Genomic DNA, 18,438 nt, shown 5'->3' with positions numbered 1-18,438 from the left:
ACACACATGGTGTATTCATACACCTCATGCTCACTGTTGAGTTAAAATCTAAGGAGTTTTATTACACATCGATCAGACGCACATGTTGTACTTAGCAAGTAACAATTCATGAAACGCGTTTCCTGTGTAAATAGTTGTTCCATGGTTGTACACAGACAATACAGAGACGCTAAGACACTAGTCATGTACGACGCTATAGTAGTAGGCGCTGGAGTAATAGGTTCTTGGACTGCTTTACACTTGGCGAAAAAGGGTAGAAAAGTTCTGCTTCTGGAACAGGTTAGTTTAATTTGATCTATCCATGTTATTGGATTAAACATTACCCCGTTTTAAATGATGCTAACTACTAATACAGACTATACAGTACAACTGGTCTTGCTGGTGCAACAGCGAAATATTTAACTGGCGCTTATTCCCGAACCTTTTATTTATAGCGTGTTTTTAGCGAATATCGTTTTGCTGTCAATTCCGTTCTTTTCTTTTACCTTTTTCGAAGAGATATCATTCTTTACATTCACACAGTACCAACGCTCCCACACACGCGGTAGCTCGCACGGCCAATCCAGAATCATACGAAAGCTGTACGTCGACCAACACCATGCACAGCTAATGGACGAAGCTTACCAACTATGGAACGAGCTACAAACTTCAAGCGGGATCGACTTTTTCAAGTAATTGGAAAAAACTTGCCCGTTCAATATTATGATCAAGTGTAGGCCTATTACCAATATTTTTTCCTAAACAACAAATACACCAGCACTGTACAGCATTTCATAGCAAGATATGTTTGCATACACTCTGCGGCATAGTTTTGCAAACTTTTGTAATTTTACGTCACAAATACGTCATATTCTAGATTTATGTTTACGTAACAAAGCCTCTATTATGACATTTTTAGGATAAACGGCCACATTGCTGTTTGTAAAAAGTCAGTCGGGAAGATTAAGAAATTAGTTGCAAGTTGTGAAAAATATGGAATCGAACATAAAGTTTTGGACGGCTCTCACGTGAACGCAGAATTCCCGGGGTTGAAATTTAACGACGATTTTGAGGTCAGAACTTTGTCTAGTGTGGTTACTAGTAAATATTAATTGTAATTTAGTTTTTCTGCAAATCAAAAATACTTTGTGTGCAAGGATATGGTATTGGTAAATTGTATGTAGGCCCTACTAATTTGTGTGTAAGTTTGATCATGTTAATTTTTGCTTACTTGAATATTGATTACACACAATATTGATTATAGTTTTGTACATAAACATATGATAATACTAGTTTCTATGTAAATGTATAATATTTCTTGTTTCTAGGCAGTTTATGAACAAACTGGTGGTGTACTTAATGCTGATAAATGTCTACAAGCAATTCAGGTATATTTTTTCTGGTATGAATTGTGAAACACTATATCAATATTGCTGTATGGTTATCTGTGTTATAACTTTACCATAAGGTGTATGAATACACCATGTGTGTCTGGTGTTTCAGAAGACAACCATGTTATAACTCCACAGTAAGCATGAGGTGTATGAATACACCATGTGTGTCTGGTGTATAAGAAAACACCGATGTTATAACCCCACAGTGAGCATGAGGTGTATGAATACACCATGTGTGTCTGGTATATAAGAAAACACCCATGTTATAACTTGACAGTGAGCATGAGGTGTATGAATACACCATGTGTGTCTGGTGTTTCAGAAGACAACCATGTTATAACTCCACAGTAAGCATGAGGTGTATGAATACACCATGTGTGTCTGGTGTATAAGAAAACACCCATGTTATAACTCCACAGTGAGCATGAGGTGTATGAATACACCATGTGTGTCTGGTATATAAGAAAACACCCATGTTATAACTTGACAGTGAGCATGAGGTGTATGAATACACCATGTGTGTCTGGTGTTTCAGAAGACACCCATGTTATAACTCGACAGTGAGCACGAGGTGTATGAATACACCATGTGTGTCCGGTGTATAAGAAGACACCCATGTTATAACTTGACAGTGAGCATAAGGTGTATGAATACACCATGTGTGTCTGTTGTATAAGAAGACACCCATGTTATACCTCGACAGTGAGCACGAGGTGTATAATTAACTTCGATACTGTAATTATCGCAGGAAGAATTGATAAAGTTTGGTGGAGAACTGCACGAAAATGAAAAAGTTCTAAACATTGAACCAATTAATGCCTCGAGAGTTAATGTTCAAACATCTACAGCTGAATATGATTCAGCATCCGTTGTTTTATGCTGTGGTTCTTGGACCAACAAACTTTTAAAGCCATTGGATCTTCAACTGCCATTAAAGGTAATGGAATGTATGTTTTAATATTGAGCTAGCCTTTGTTACAAGTATTTGCATTCGTTATAACTTATAAGTATTAAACGCACTTGTGTTCCTAAATACGGTTTGAAACTTTTCATTCCCCCTAAACACTTCTAGATCTGTTTGAGGCAATTATATAAAACACATACTTAACCATTTTCCTGTTTTTCCTATTCAGCCTGTTTTATGTTACATTAGTGACAGACACGGCAGGGCAGGGGACTGCATTCATTTTGGCAACCCTTTGGCTGTTCCACGGATGTGGTCTTCTATGATTTTACCCATTGTTTCCACCCATTTCCCCCCAGGCATGCAAGGTACAAGTGACATACTGGAAAGAAAAAGTTCCAAATATTTATTCAAAGTTCCCAAGCTTAATTTACTACAAGGTTGATGCTGTATCTATGTATGGACTCCCCTGTGAAGCTTACCCTGGGTATTTTAAGGTGGGTAATAAATCTGGAAGTGTAAGTCATTGTTTTAAAGTGTTTCAATTCTAAGCTAGTGTATTCATATACAATTCACGGTAAAAAATTGCAAACTATTAAGTTAAACTATAGTAAGTAAGAGCATGATGTTCACACAGCCCTATATATTTTGTAGCTAACAGGTAGTTAAGTTTATATTGCTTTACAACAAATGCCTGGTTAAATATAAATGTCAAGTGTTAAAAATTAAACGATTGTCATGCCGTAGTACTGGGGTTACCATAATCTGTTTGTAACCAGAAGAAATGAACCGTTTTAAAACATTAAGAAGCATTTAATTTAGTGTAAAATCATATATTCAGAACTGATGTTGTTCATTTAGTTTAACATAACTATTTGTTTGCTTATGTTCTATATTTCTGATTGTTTTGTAAATTCATTTCAGAGTAAAATTAATTTTTTTTTAGTTTTGTTTTCATTATCACTTTGTTGTTGATCCTGATGATGAAGAAGACTTGGAAAAACATCCATCAAGTGAAGAGGCAAAGATGAGGATGGAAGAAATAACTAAAGTTGTGAAAAATCATCTTCCATATTTGGTCCCAGAGCCCAAAGTAATGGAGCCTTGTATGCTAACTGTGAGTATTGTTTGGTATATTGATGTTATTGGCTTAGTTGTTGAAGCCATTACAACTTAACCATAGGATACCCAACTGATGCGTGATATTGGGCGAGAAATATATATTGCAGTAATTCAAATCATTTGCCAAAATTGATTATCATTCACAACACAGATGGTGCGTTTTATGGGACAGATACTATGTAACTTGTAACAGGGCTCTAGGCGTATAAAGCTGCCACTTGGTGTGTAATTGATCACCCATGTTATAACTCTTTAAGTTATCTTGCCAATTGGAGGTTAATAGTTTATGTTCACATTTATACTTTATCTGTATCTATGCAGACAACTCCTGACACGGATTATATTTTGGATCGCCATCCAAGACATAAGAATATCATTATAGGAGCTGGGATGTCAGGTAAGTGGAATTTAAATATTTGTGGAATGTATCTTAGGGTTGGTGTCACTTCACTTAATGTTAGGTATGGTATTTAAATTGTGAAGTTATTAAAGTCAAACATGGGTGGGCATTTTAAGTTGCATGTGTTAGAATGAGTTTGAATTTAAACCAAAGTTATAAATAGACAGAAGTAGAATGAACTGTATGACTATAAATAAACACAATATGAATAAATTGTGATAGAATCGGGCAAAACGCCTCAAGATGTTGTGTTGAATGTAGTTTGTTAAACCCCAAAGTGTTGTGTGTTTGAATATATGACTTGTACCTGAAAAAAAAAACCGTTTTTGAAATCCATGAAAGGATCGGTTTTGAAATCCTTATGTGTTTTTTGCACAGTTATACTTCGACAACGGACAGTTTCGAGTTGACTAAACGTCTGTGTATTTACGCCATACATACGTCATAATGACGTCACTGTTTCGCAGGTCACGGTTTCAAAACTGCACCAATTGTAGGAAAGATCCTATCCGAGTTTGCGGATGACGTAACACCGAGTTACGCGGTTCATTATTACGTCATAGATCGCTTTCAAACATGAAACCACAGTGTAGCTAGATTGCAATATATTTTAATAATTCTGTTTTACAATACATACGGGATACATTACGTAAATCAGTAAAATCAATGGGGCAATGTATCTATCATATATAATTAACATTAAAAGTTAGGTTTGTTCGTAGCTATAGATTTGCTGTAAGCATCAGCGTGACAATACACATTGAAACATCTTTACTGATTCCATACTTTCTTCTACAACTTATTATGTAAAGTGTAATGTAACTTGCCTTATTTTCACGTGGCCGGAAAACCAGTCGTTAAACACAGTGTTCTGTTTCATACACCTCGTGCAAGCTTACGAGTTACCATGTATGTTACTGTGTGGTTGATTTTTTTTGGATTTTTGATGGATGGCTGACAATTTGGACAACCCATTAGTGACAACTAGGTTGGAGCATTATCAATACTTTATGTTGGGTTACATCTTTCTTCACATAATTTAAAACTACACTAATTCAGAACTACAAAGAAGCTGTAGCATACTCGATGCTTATATCCTGCTTTGGTACCTTCAAACCCTTTTGACGCGAATGATTCCGAACCGCCATTCGAATGGCAGTTATCGCTTCTGCGATCCCAATACCAAATCCGACAACACTGGCAGCACCCACTATTACTGCGCCTGCAAGACCACCAGTGCTAGCTGTGAGGATAAATATGGCAACTCCCGCTGCACCACCAACAGCACCAACCGCTCCTGTACCACCTGCTATACCTCCAATCTTTTGCGTGTCTTTCTTTGTTTTGTCTACAATCCAGCTTTTAACAACCTCTGTGTTTCTTGTATTTGCTGGGTCATCTTGTTGAAGATTATCAACAGCTTTATCGACGTAATCACGACAGTTGTTCATAACAAGATTGTATGTCTCTGCCCACGAAGGGTGAATCAATTTTGTCAACAACCGAATCGCCTTTTCTTTCTCTTCGACTCCAGGGCATTCCATCTCCCACACGATTTCAGTGATTTTTCCCCAGTTGTTGTCGTCATAGTAATTAACACCAATAGTTTCCTTGCATGGTGACTTCATTGCAGCCGACGAACTAAGGGAACCACTAACTCCAAAGTCGATGCTGTACTTTGGTCTACGGTCAATGAGAACGATCAACGCTGTATGGCCGATAATGTTTTCCTTCTGGCCAATGGTTAGAGTGACTTTTTTACAGTTATATATATCTCTTTCCAATTCTGCTTCTCTTTCCTTGGATGTTCCACCATTTTTTTCTAATTCATCCTCCCTTTCTTTGCATCTTTGAATATCTTTTCTCAGTTCCTCTTCCAGCACCTCGTATCTTTGAACGCCCCTTTTCAGCTGCTCTTCTGCTTCCATGCATTTCTGTTTTTCTATATCCAGCTCTTCTTTCATTTTCTTCAATCTCTGTTCTTCTTTTTTCAGTTCTTTTTTTTTTTCACATATCCCAAGTTCTTTTTTAAATCGCTCTTTCCGTTCCTCACATCTTTGAATATCTTGTTTCAGCTCTTTTTCTTGTTCTGTCAGTTTCTGTTCCCCTTTTTCCAGTTCTTCTATATTTTCCTCACTTTGTTTGATCTGCCTTTTGTTAGCATTGCCCATTTTGTAACAAGCACAATGAGAGCGAAGTATGCCACAAAAAGAAAGGCAGCGACAACCTCGATGCTACGCGTTAACGTCGAAGTGATGGACATTTGTTATGCATCGCGCATATAAGATATAAACGCGTCATACCCGCCTCCAACATTCTGACGTAATATGAATGAAAGGACCATCTTATATAGTTACAGAAGTGTAATGAACAGGTGCGTTGAATATAATGTTTATACGTAAATGGATATTGCACAACGCAGAGGCGGTATATGTGACAATAGCATACGTACATTTGTGGTATATAGCGAATATGTGGCCAATCAGCAGTATAGGATATTGTATATGACGTTGGTGGGGGTGGAAGGTTTTATGGCTAATGTTTATATATAGTAGAAATATGCATTGCAACATGTATCGCTTATTGTTGCAATGCAGAATCATTGTGTATTCGTATACCAACATTAGGTTGGGCATATACATGTTTACTGTAATCGGCGTGTTTGGTATTTTATATGGAACACATTCGTAGAAAATCAAAATCTATTGACAAGTTACATAGACATTATCTGTGTCTCGATTCTTCTTTTGTCCCTCCAAGACTTGTTGCTGAAGTTACTCTCGTCGTTTGCATGAGTTTCCCCCTTGAACAACCGCAAGCCCAGCAGCCGCCAGAGAAATATGCGTTGCAACATCCCTCTGTCATATAGGAACATGCAGCGTATTGGATGTTCACTCTTACAAAATGAAAACAGTGCACGCGTCACACAACCCACCTGTTACCGAACTGCTGATGAGTGATGATAAAATGGGAAATACGAAGCTGTGACGCTGGAACATTCTATAAAAGCGACCAACGGAAGAATGTATCAACCAATCACCTGCAAAACATTAATGACGTTGATGGGAGCTATCTCTAGCAGTACAACTGGGAAGACCAAATATGGCACTACTGCTGTACCTGATCATATGGGTTCGGTTATTACAGCGGGAGTGAGTGGCTACATGTAGCTAGCACCTTATTTGGTGTGGATGGAATTTTCTTGAAATATTTGTGGTGACGTCCCTGTTTGGTCAACCGTTGTTTTGTTAAAAACATAACAAGCCAGCGACAAAAGTTCAAACGTTGGTTAAATTAAGCGAGTATTGTTTGATTGAACTTGGGTATTCCCCGACGAAGTTAGCGGTCACGTTATTGTTGCAGGTCACGTGTTCAAAACTACAACAATCAGAAAAAATCGTTTGTTGGTTTCTGACTTAATAGCGGGTATCCGATTATTATTTGAAACTATCTTATTGATTTAGTTTACCACATACCAAATACTACGATACTGAATGAACGTAGCTGCTAGAATATATTCGTTCGGCTGGTGTATGAAGTGAAACAGAAATCAACACGTGGGGGCGCTATGGAGCAGCAGTGGTTGAAGCACTCGCCGCTTGATTACAGAATACGGGTTACAGTTTGACGCTGCTACCAGTGTGGGCGTATATGTAAAAATACCCCTAACCGCAATTGGTCAATGCGATGGTCACTAATAGGTTGTGTAAATGATTTTACTTCGACTAACAATTCAAGGCTAGCCTATTTGTTGGTGTTTGTGTTCTTGGGCAATAACCGACAATATCACTTCAATCCAGTGCTTCTGTTGTATTATCTTCACTTATGGTAAACGTATAAAGGATAATCGCTTTTTGAACTTATTCACCACCACTAACTTTACCTCATCTTTCCATTCACAAGTAAATTTATATACAATGTGTAATATGTGTAACTAAAATGTTTGCCAAGTAATACACAAGTCAGTACCTGCCATCTTCAAAGCGCTTCAAGGGACATTAAATATAATACGATTTGGCATACATGCAATAGAATATGTTGCACAATAGCCGCGGTGGGCATGTCCAAACATACGTACGCAGTAAAAAACGTTTGTATTGACTTATATAAGGAAACATTCCGTTGAGTTATAAACTAAATAACAAATGTTACCCATTGTTGTTCAGAACCGGAGGCACATCCCTACATGTTTTCGGGTTTACCGTGTGATGTAATGTTTGCACTGAGATGGTGAAACATTCCATTTTTATCGCCGAGGCCTTTATAAGTTAACTTGTGTTTCTTCAAAGCCTGACTTGTAGGCAGGTCACGTGTTCAAAACTGACCAATCATGTTTAACGTTGTGTCTTGTTGCGCCACAAGGCCATTTTGAGACGACATAACAGAACGTGGAAAATATAGGTTACATAGCAGTTGTGTTCTGTGTGTCAATTAAATTTATTATGCGAAGTATAACTACATGTGCAATGCTAACGAAATACTCATACAATGACTAAAATTATGAATAACAAAATAGAAAAGTCCAATAATAAGTTAGACCAATAATAAAGACGTGTTTTACTTTTATAGAGACGACATAATAGTGTACGAACAACGCGATTTCAACGTACAAATAATACTTTCATTTATATTACACTTTTATTATATACTGTATGTATCACCAATTCGGTGAACTACATTGAAATATTTGTACAATAATAATAATATATATCAGAAATGACAGACGTTAAAACACGCTTACGGTTAAAAACATATTTACTTTTAATTCGAAAGAAGTGCGGTCGCTACACACCTATAGAAGACATATATAGCGAGCCATTTAAATGAAATTAAAAGCAGACTTGTAATGGGAAAAAGTATTCACAAGACATGACCTGTACAATGGTGGAAGTGTGTTTCAAATTTAAAGAAGTGTGTTTCAAATATTGGATCATGATGGAAAAACAAAATTAACCAAAAAATAAATGTTACATACGTTAACATTGAGAACAGGATTGATCAAGACATGAACCCGCTAAAGCTCCAACCACTGAGCCATGGCGTGATTGGAACATGCTAAATCATATACGTATTGCTGTTGTGTTCTTTATACATGACCGGTGCTTTAGTGTTGGTTTAAATCTGTCTTCCAAACTATACCGAAATTAAATACTCGATGGGTATATTTTACTATTTTGCCTTCAGAGCTCGTTGGCGCGAACGATTCCGAACCGCCATAATAATAGCAGTTGTCGCCTCTGCGATCCCAATACCAACTCCGACAACACCAGCAACACCCACTATTACTGCACCCGCAAGACCACCAGTGCTAGTTGTGAGGATAAATATGGCAACTCCCGCTGCACCACCAACAGCACCAACCGCTCCTGTACCGCCTGCTACACCTCCAATCTTCTGCGCGTCTTTCTTTATTATGTCTTCAATCCAGTCTTTAACAAAGTCAGTGTTTCTTGTATTTTTTGGGTCGTCTTCGTGAAGAAAATCAACAGCCTGATAAACGTAATCCCGACAGTTATTCATAACGAGATTGTATTTCTTTGTCCACGAAGGGTGAATCAATTTTTTCAACAGTCGAATCGCTTCTTGTTTTTCTTCTTCTCCAGGGCATTTCATTTCCCACACGATGTCAGTGATTTCTCCCCAGTTGTTGTCGTCATAGTAATTAACACCAATAGTTTCCTTGCATGGTGACTTCATTGCAGCCGACGAACTAAGAGAACCACTAACTCCAAAGTCGATGCTGTACTTGGGTTCACCATCAATAAGGATGATTAAACCAGTATGGCCGATAACGTCTTGCTTTTTGGCGCAGGCTACAGCAACCCCCTTACAGTTGTATATATCTTTTTCCAATTTTCCTTCTCTTCCCTTGAAATTTTGAATATCTTGTTTCAATTGCTCTTCTTGGTCTGTGAACTTCTGTTCTTCTTTATTTTTCTCACTTTGCTTGACCTGCGTTTTGTTAGCATTCCCCATTTTGTAAAAAGCAAAACAAGATCGTTGATGCCACAAAACCAAACGCAGCGACAACCTCGATGCTACGCGTTAACGTCGAAGTGATGGACGCTTTGTATTACATCGCGCTTATAAGCTATAAACGCGTCAAACCCACCTCGAACACTTTTACGTAATATATATGAAAGGACCATCTTATATAGTTACAAAAGTGTAATGAACAGATGAGTTGAATATAATGTTTATATAATACAATGGGGGAAGATGGGACCCTTAAGCACATATTGCCTAATATTTCCAAAATTAAAATAGATGACGATTTTTGGGTAATACTACGAATTAGTACTATCTTTCTCTTATTAATTGACAACAATTTAATAAAACATAATAAAACACACGAGGAGTTATTTAGCGATCCGCACAACAAGTGAAATTTTACAAATTCGAAAACACACAGGATAAGATGGGACAGTTTAAAATCATTGTTAATTTTGATTATTAAGTGTATTTATAAATAGGAATATACGTAAATAACACGAAATAATACTGTACGCCTTAAAAAATTAAGTCTAAACATTCTTGCCCTACTGCTATAGTTTTTAACATGTTACCTATACATTATATTATTGCATAACAATTGGTATTGTTTGAACGACAATGGGTATTGTTCAAACTTCAATGGATAAATATTGTATCCTACAAATATATATGAACTTCTAATAACAGAAAATTGATAATAACTATTGATAAAGTTTTTATTTTTGCTACAAATTGGGCATTACTACTCTGTTCTTGGCACAAGCCACTTTTTATAAATTATCACCAAGTGCAAATGACCAAATTTCGAATATATTTTCAAAATATTATCTTTTTATTATATCAGTACCTTATAGTTGAACCCCCGGGGGTGTAAATTACTAAATTAAAAGCAAATCTTTCAAAGTTTGGCAATGAAAACATACAAAACTACAATGTGGGGGAAGACGGGACTCTAAATTGAAATATATTTACATTAGCAGTATTCTGCAACTTGTAATTGACCTACCGAGTTTAACAGGCTGTGCTAGTTTCTTTGCCTAGTAAACTTCACATATATAACGTTAAACCAATATTTTTTTGTTGTTTTTATCTCAAATTAAAGTCATTTTGACCCCTGCCTATTTTCTTCATGCTTATATCTTAGTGTTTTATTTACAAAACTAAAACTAGTTTTATGAGAAAAAATCAAACTGTACGAAATATTCAATTTTTTTAACTGTTCAAAGTATACTGTTTCTATTTTACATATTTTTTTAATATTTAAAAACAGTAACCGGCTTTGACGGGCGTTTTATAAAGTCGTGATAATACTGTCAAATAATTCTGTAACCTTATTTTCCTGATTATTATTAAATGAGGGCCTGTAAAAAGAAAATTTAAAAAAAGTCTCGTCTGACAACGTGTCCCATCTTCCCCCACCCTACTATACGTAAATGGATATTGCACAGCGCAGAGGCGGTATATGTGACAATAGCATACGTACATGTGTGGTATATAGCGGATATGTGGCCAATCAGCAGTATAGGATATTGTATATGACGTTGGTGGGGTGGAAGGTTTGTTTATATATAATTATAGTAGAAATATGCATTGCAACATGTATCACTCATTGTGTATTCGTATACCAACATTAAGGGCATATACATGTTTACTGTAGTCGGCGTGTTTGGTATTTTATATGGAACACATTCGTAGAAAATCAAAATCTGTTGAAACGCTACTATTTTAAATTTACATAGACATTATCTGTGTCTTGATTTCTTCTTTTGTTCCTCCAGGACCTGTTGCCGAAGTTGCTCTCGTCGTTTGCGTGAATTTCCCCCTCGGGCAATTGAAGGCCGTAGATACGACTGTTTGTAACTAACTGAAATTTTGTTATTTTTGTTCAAAAGAAAGTTATCGAGTGACAGTATAACAATGGACGCATGACGCCAGCATATAAGAATATTAGCATATAGTTTCGGTAAAGTGATTTTGGATGAATTCGGGTTCCGCTTTGTTACGATACGAATAAAGGCAGTTGTGTTTTGTGAAAAATATATGCGTCGCACGTATTCAAAACGTCACAGTCAACGTTCAGTAACGCTCCGCATATACCCCAAAAATCGGCGCGCTATGGTTGTAGCGGCAGCTCTGCTGTTACAGAAGTTGAAGTGGTATTTACAATTTTTATTGTTTTTTTTTGACAATAAAGAGATAAAAATTACTATTTAAAGGAGTATTTACAATTTTTATTACTTTCTTTATTTGATAATAAATCGATAACGATTACAAGGTTTTAACTGCGATATTTGTGTTAACATACAGTCCTTACACAAACCCTTGGTTCGGTTTTTCCAGATTTCGTGGGCTTGTCTTTGGAACGACCTTTTCGTATTATGGCAGTGCGTATCAAAAGAATGCGTTCAGCCACCGAGCACAGGTTAAAGCATCTTTTTGTAAAGAATTTCGCATTTTTTCTTCTTAGAGATATATATTTCATATCTTCCAGAACTCCCGTCACGAAAATAACCAGAATCATTTGCAACATATGCACGTCTACCTGTTTTATGCTCGCAATCCACTCTTCAACCTGATTAGTGTTGATTGTGACGAGGATCATGTTTCTGAAGTTGTTTCACAACTTTCGTGACGTAATCACGACAGTTGTTCCGAGTTAGATGATACTTCCCACCCCATGGTTTGGTCAACCGCTTCATAACCCTTGCCACTTCTTGTTTCTGCGCAGGAGTACAACACTCTCTTTCCCACATGACGATACCCCTGAGTGCTCTCCACAAGGTATCATCATATTCATTTACACTGATAGCTTCTTTGCATTTTTTTTAACACCGCGGGGAACTAGACGAACTACTTGCTACTCCAAAGTCGATGGTATACTTTGGTTTACCATTAATAACAACGACCAATCCAGTATGGCCGATTAACCCCCGCTTTTGAGCACATGCGAGCCCAATCTTTTTACTTTCGTTGTTTAAAATTGCCTGTTTCAATTCCTCCATCGAAAATCAGAAGATTTCGACACCAGTTGCGGAAGTAAAATCAAGCAACTCACTGTCTGACTGTGGGAAAGCAATGCTTTGTATTACTTCTTACAGTTTAAATAATTAGTAAATAATTGAACGTTTGGTAAGTCATTCAATGCCGTTGTTCATGCATTTATTAACCTAAACCTAGCTGATGTGTTTTATTTGCCAATACGAGACAACCTTGCTATGGAAGCCCAGGCAAAGGTCATAGTTACATTGCTGCAATGCTGTTCGGTGTTGTTGTTCTTTATGCAAGCTTTTGTTCCAATTACATAGTAGTTTGTTTTACTTAAGTTTTAATAACTCCAGAATGTGAGTTCAACATATGTTGGGATCAATAAACACGTTTTTAACTAACGCTATTTCTTTGATTCCGAACAACAATCTTCGGGGTTGATCCTTAATAAAGTCTGTATGGGTTTGCAATAAAGTGTATATATTTTGCTAAACTTGTTAATTTAAGGTAACATCAACTAAAACCCTCTTGTATTTAAATAGAAGCTTTGGCGGCCTGAAGCCCAGGGGTAATGGGTTCAAGGCTCGACGCTGCTACCATTGTGTGCGTATGTTTCCTTAGGCAAGACACAACGGCAATTCCCAACCCAGTGGTCACTAATGGGTTATCCAAATTATCAGCCATACAGGAAAAAATCAAAAAAAAAAATAATCACCTACATTCCTACAAAGTAACATACATGGCAACTCGTGAGCTTGCACGTGGTTCATTATCACCAGTGTTATAACGACTGTCGTTTTCCGGCCACGCGAGGATAAAGTAAGTTACATTCATTCATACATTCTTTTTGGAAGACTTTGTATCTTAACTCTCATCAGCTACATCAAGTGTTTCGATTTTATTGCTCCCTTTAACACGAGATGGCGTTATACCTCTATTTCTCATTACAGAAACATTTAGCGGCGGAAGACACACAGTAACAATATTACTCTATTATTATTCAATTCAACCGATGTCTTGGTTTATGTTTAGGTGAACTTGTGTTTCTTTTACTTAAGTTCCGCATGTTTTAGTTTCATTAACTAATGGCTGCCGTCTTAATCAAATCAACTTGCCCTCTTCCTTGCATTTTGCTCGCTTCAATATACAGTATTCAGAGTACAAGATGTGCGTGTCCTGTAGTCAAGTTTATGGATCTGCTTATTTTGTTCCGTGTTTCACATTCTTCAAGACTAGATGCTGCCATGGTTGTGGCCCTATGTGTCTTTTGAAAGGAAAATAATTAAATGATATATTGGTCCATTATCGTTATCGTCGTTTAAATAGTCTGTAGTTTCATTCGATCTGCGTCATTAAGCAATGTTTTAATTGTTATTATTGTTGTGTTCATTGTTTGTGCTACATTAATAATGTAAATTACCGCCGCAATCAGAACAAAAATTACGGCGCTAGTAATACAAAACAATAAAAACAACAACATGTAAGCCAAACTTCCCGGCCACAACATGTTAACCACTGCAGTTCCATTGTTGCAGGTCACGTGTTCAAAACTACACCAATCATAGAAAGGTCGTTTGGATTTTGACTGAATAGCGAGGGTCCGAGTATTGAAACTATCTTATTGATTTAGTTTACCACATACCAAATACTACGATACTGAATGAACGTAACTGCTAGAATATATTCGTTCGGCTGCTTCTAGAACGTAGTGTATAAAGTGAACAGAAGTCAACACGTGGGAGCGCTATAGAGCAGTAGTGGTTGGAGCACTCGCCGTTTGAATACGGGTTTCGCTGCCGCGCCTCGCGGCTTGGTATAAATCGGCCTTGAAAGCGAGGTTCGGGGAACGTTAAGGAGGGTTCACACTACGGGCGATAAAAGCGCTGGCGATGGGAGAGAGCGATTATCGGTTCTGTTTGGTGGGAAGTTGGGAATTACATTTACCAGTTTTAATGTAAATTTGCGCATGCATGTAAGAAACAAAAACCTGCCGACACAGGTTCGCATTTAATTTTTTTCGGCAGTTTAATAAATCTACAACGCGTGCGTTCTGACGTCATATGTTGCCGCGTTTCTGTGCCGCTTTTCATCAGAAACGTCAAGCTAATATATTGGTTAATATTTAAGTAACAACAGGAACTAATTAACTATACCAGTCATAAACAAGGGACCGTAACAGTTATACTTGCGCAACCCGTTACACGAATGAATCACAATTACATTTGTAACATTCCGTTGTATTATGACACAAGGCATTGTGACGATATAATGTGTTTCCTTTGCTACGATACGAATGAATGCAGCCATATTTTGTTCCGACATCACGTTAAAGTTCCGCATTCCTATGTATCGGCACTGCTTGGAATATTGATGCTCCCCACGTCATGAGAATATACATTATACAGTAGGGTGGGGGAAGATGGGACACCCTTTCATTCTGTTTTCTCGTCCGATTTGATAGTAAATAAAGAACATTCAAAGAATTATAAAACCGTATTCTCGCGACTTCCATAGACCGTTGTTAATTGTTTAAAACACGAACAGAAAACTTGGATATTATATGGTAAAGGTGTCCCGTCTTCCCCCGTCCTACTATATGTATTATCTATTGTTTGTGTGGACCGTTGGCGCGATAACTTGCGGTTCTATTTTTACCTTGTGATATAGACGGATGTCAAATGTGCGTTCTAAAATCATTTGTTTTACCAAACGCTTAGTTTTGTTAAGGCGTGTTTATTCTCTTAGTCGTCACAACCAAGCTTTGTACAAGACAATGGCTCATTGTAACATTGGTATCATGTATTGTATAAGCTCACTCCCTGCTGTTTTATAGTGACGTAAGCATGACGTCACATATGGATGACGTATATAGAAAAAGACAGTCGTTATCATACCTCGGTGCAAGTGGATACTAATTGCTTTTATAACCAGAGACCAAACAGTTCAGGATATGTTGCTATGTTTTATTCCTTTTTCTGATACATAAGTACACGATACAGTATCGGGCAAAAGCTTACTCGATGGTCGGGCAAGGGCTCGTAAGAGCCCGCCATGAACCTAGACCTCGAGGTATTTTTTTAATTTTGGCAATTAAATAAAATGTTGGCAAACCTTCGTATATTTTGGATTGGCTTACGGATTTTGTTTATATTAAATTTCAGGGCTCGCCATGGCAACAGCCAATCTTCTCTCCTGATCCTACCCAACCACATTAGAGACGCACCGATGTTTCTTGTTCGCGATGGATCCATTTTTTCCAAACGTAGCAATGCATCTTTGACATGATCCCGGCAGTTGTACTTAAACAGGTTGTAATTTTCTATTTTGCTTGGGTTGGTCAGCTCGTGAAGAACAGTCCCCGCCCATTCTCTATCTTGGTCGGTGTTGCACTTGATTTCCCATACAATGTACTCTTCTTGTTCCCACTCGTTGGCTTTATACGGTTTACTTGTAATCTTTCCTGATGTGGTAATAAATGACACTGCCCATCGGTTCCTCGAGTTCTCCGCTCCAAAGTCGATGCTGTACTTGGGTGGATCGTCCTCAAAGGAAAGGAGGAATCCAGTATGCCGGATAATGTCCTTCTTTTTGCCAACATTCAATTTAATGCTATTACATTCTTTAATTTCATTTAGATATATTGTTTTGTTGTTTAATATTTTCATTAGTACTCGAACTATCGATGGGTTCATGGGTTTTTATACCCAGCTTTGGACTTCCCCCGACGCGAGTGACGTAACTGCTTTCTTTGTTTCGTCCACAGTTAGTAGAGAAGTTTCGCCCACCTCTCGCGAATCGCCTCGTGTGAACCCGCCTTAACAGCAGTTGCATTTTTTCCACCCAAGCTATATTACAAAGGATCTTAACATTTGAATGTCATGGATTCTAGAACGGCGAATCTTTTGGAATGTTTTTAAATCGGCACTTAATTGTACGAGTCTTGCCTAAATAAAATAAAATACTCGGTGCTCAGGCTTTACATTCTGTAGTTACGTTTCCAACCAAGTTGTCCTTAGTATGCGTTGTATAGAACTCTAAAGCTATACACTAAAAATAAATTCACAAAAAATAATCACCCACAAAGTTGCAAACATGGTAACTCGTAGCCGGCACGAGTATGAAACAGAACACTTGGGCTGTGAGACGTTTGTTTTCCTTGTGTTGAAAACCGTTGTTCCATTTGTAGCAAAACACAAAGAGCCAGCAACAGTATATATTGTGTTCATTGGTATAGACATGGGGAACTCGTATACGATGGTAAAGAACCAATATACTGACATATCATGTGTTGGTGTTTCATTAACTATAACATTACAAACGTTTCGGTAACAACACCAGAGTATTTGATCAAGTACTTTCACCGTAGCGTGTTTTCAGGACTGTGATTTTGCTGTTAGGAAACCGTTTGGTTGCAAACGGAACAACAAATGTCACCCAAAGAACCGGTTTCGCGGAAAACTGGTTCTTATCGGCTACTGCGCATGCGTAAACACGGTACATTTTTATTAAAAATCTTTAGAACTGGTTCCGAACGAATCATATTTTCATGTTTTTATACAGTTTAATCTATTAAATGTAAAAATGTAGATTTTGTTGCCCCTTTTCGTTGTTGATGACGTGTTCAGTAGTGGCCACTGGTCATACGTCATTTAATGTGAATGTCGTTTTTCTGCTAATTCCCTTTTTTTGATAAACTGATCTTCCCTATCGTATTCGAAGAAATAAACAACAATTTATGTTATTTAGAAATAATGGAAACTTTTCAGGCTTTCACATATTTGTAGGGGTGTACTGCTGTATTGAGTTCGGGTATTTCCCAACGAGCAGACTTGTGTTCCCTGTATTTTGGGTTTCCGGCATGAATTTTGCCAACCGACGTTTCGACGTGCTATACAGGTCGTCTTCATCAGGGTGAATTCGAAACATCGGTGAGCAAAATTATTGCCGGAAGAACTGATTCAAAATACAAGTACAGTAGGGCGGGGAAGACGGGACACCTTTAGCACACATAATATCAAAATATCCTGATCGTGTTTTAAACAATTAACAACGGTCTATGGGAGCCGTGAGGATACGGTTTTATAATTCTTTGAATGTTCTTTGTTTACCACCAAATGGGAGAAGAAAATGAAATGTAAAAGTGTTTCATCTTCCCCCATCCTACTATATAATGTGCCTCGCAGCAACAATATACATTGTGTTCCTTGGTATAGACATGGAGGAATATCCTGACATATACCATGCGTTGGTGTTTCGTTAACTATAACATTACAAACGTTTCGGTAACAACACCAGAGTATTTGATCAAGTACTTTTACCGTAGCGTGTTTTCATGACTGTGGTTTTGCTGCTAATTCTCTTCATTTCGTTGTTTTAATTAATCTGATCTTTGCTAACCCGTTACACGAATGCATCACAATTGCATTTACAACGTTCAGTTATATTACGACACAAGGCATTGTGACGATATAATGGCTTTCCGTCTCCAGATATTATCCATTACCAACTTGACAACACTTGTGGAAATCTGGTAGCAGGTGAAGGCCGTTATACCACAAAATTGTTTTGTTATTTTTGTTCAAAAGTATATTATCGCGTGACTGTAGAACAATAGCCGGGTGACGCCAGCATATAAGAATATTAACATATACAGTTCCGGT

The 18,438-nt window shown here is 37.5% G+C and overlaps 3 protein-coding genes across 4 annotated transcripts; 1 reads left to right on the top strand and 2 right to left on the bottom strand.

Moving 5' to 3' along the window:
* The first annotated feature begins 5 nt into the window (after positions 1 to 5).
* Positions 6 to 11,952, top strand: LOC149739327 (peroxisomal sarcosine oxidase-like). Of its 2 annotated transcripts, none has more exons than XM_089873888.1 (9): positions 6 to 279; positions 523 to 671; positions 899 to 1,052; positions 1,308 to 1,367; positions 2,122 to 2,310; positions 2,637 to 2,774; positions 3,224 to 3,394; positions 3,721 to 3,796; positions 11,572 to 11,952. In XM_089873888.1, exons 1-9 carry the CDS (start codon positions 109 to 111, stop codon positions 11,655 to 11,657), a joined length of 1,194 nt encoding a protein of 397 aa, XP_089730014.1. In that variant the 5' UTR covers positions 6 to 108; the 3' UTR covers positions 11,658 to 11,952. The 2 variants fall into 2 exon arrangements, with proteins under 2 accessions (XP_089730014.1, XP_089730013.1); XM_089873887.1 differs by lacking the exon at positions 11,572 to 11,952 and adding an exon at positions 4,267 to 4,477 and having other exon boundaries at positions 8 to 279.
* LOC149739329 (uncharacterized) lies at positions 4,390 to 6,110 on the bottom strand. The gene has a single exon (XM_089873889.1). It carries the CDS (start codon positions 5,968 to 5,970, stop codon positions 4,861 to 4,863), a length of 1,110 nt encoding a protein of 369 aa, XP_089730015.1. The 5' UTR covers positions 5,971 to 6,110; the 3' UTR covers positions 4,390 to 4,860.
* LOC149739328 (uncharacterized) lies at positions 8,241 to 9,876 on the bottom strand. Its single transcript, XM_089873894.1, has one exon. The coding sequence runs from the start codon at positions 9,773 to 9,775 to the stop codon at positions 8,969 to 8,971; it is 807 nt and encodes a 268-aa protein (XP_089730020.1). The 5' UTR covers positions 9,776 to 9,876; the 3' UTR covers positions 8,241 to 8,968.
* Positions 11,953 to 18,438: the final 6,486 nt, after the last annotated feature.

This window comes from Ciona robusta, chromosome 3 (genome assembly GCF_009617815.1).
Source record: "Ciona robusta chromosome 3, ASM961781v2".
Taxonomy (NCBI): Eukaryota; Metazoa; Chordata; class Ascidiacea; order Phlebobranchia; family Cionidae; genus Ciona; species Ciona robusta.
The sequence above is the reverse complement of the archived record's forward strand: the minus strand, read 5'-3'. Positions and strand labels throughout refer to the sequence as shown.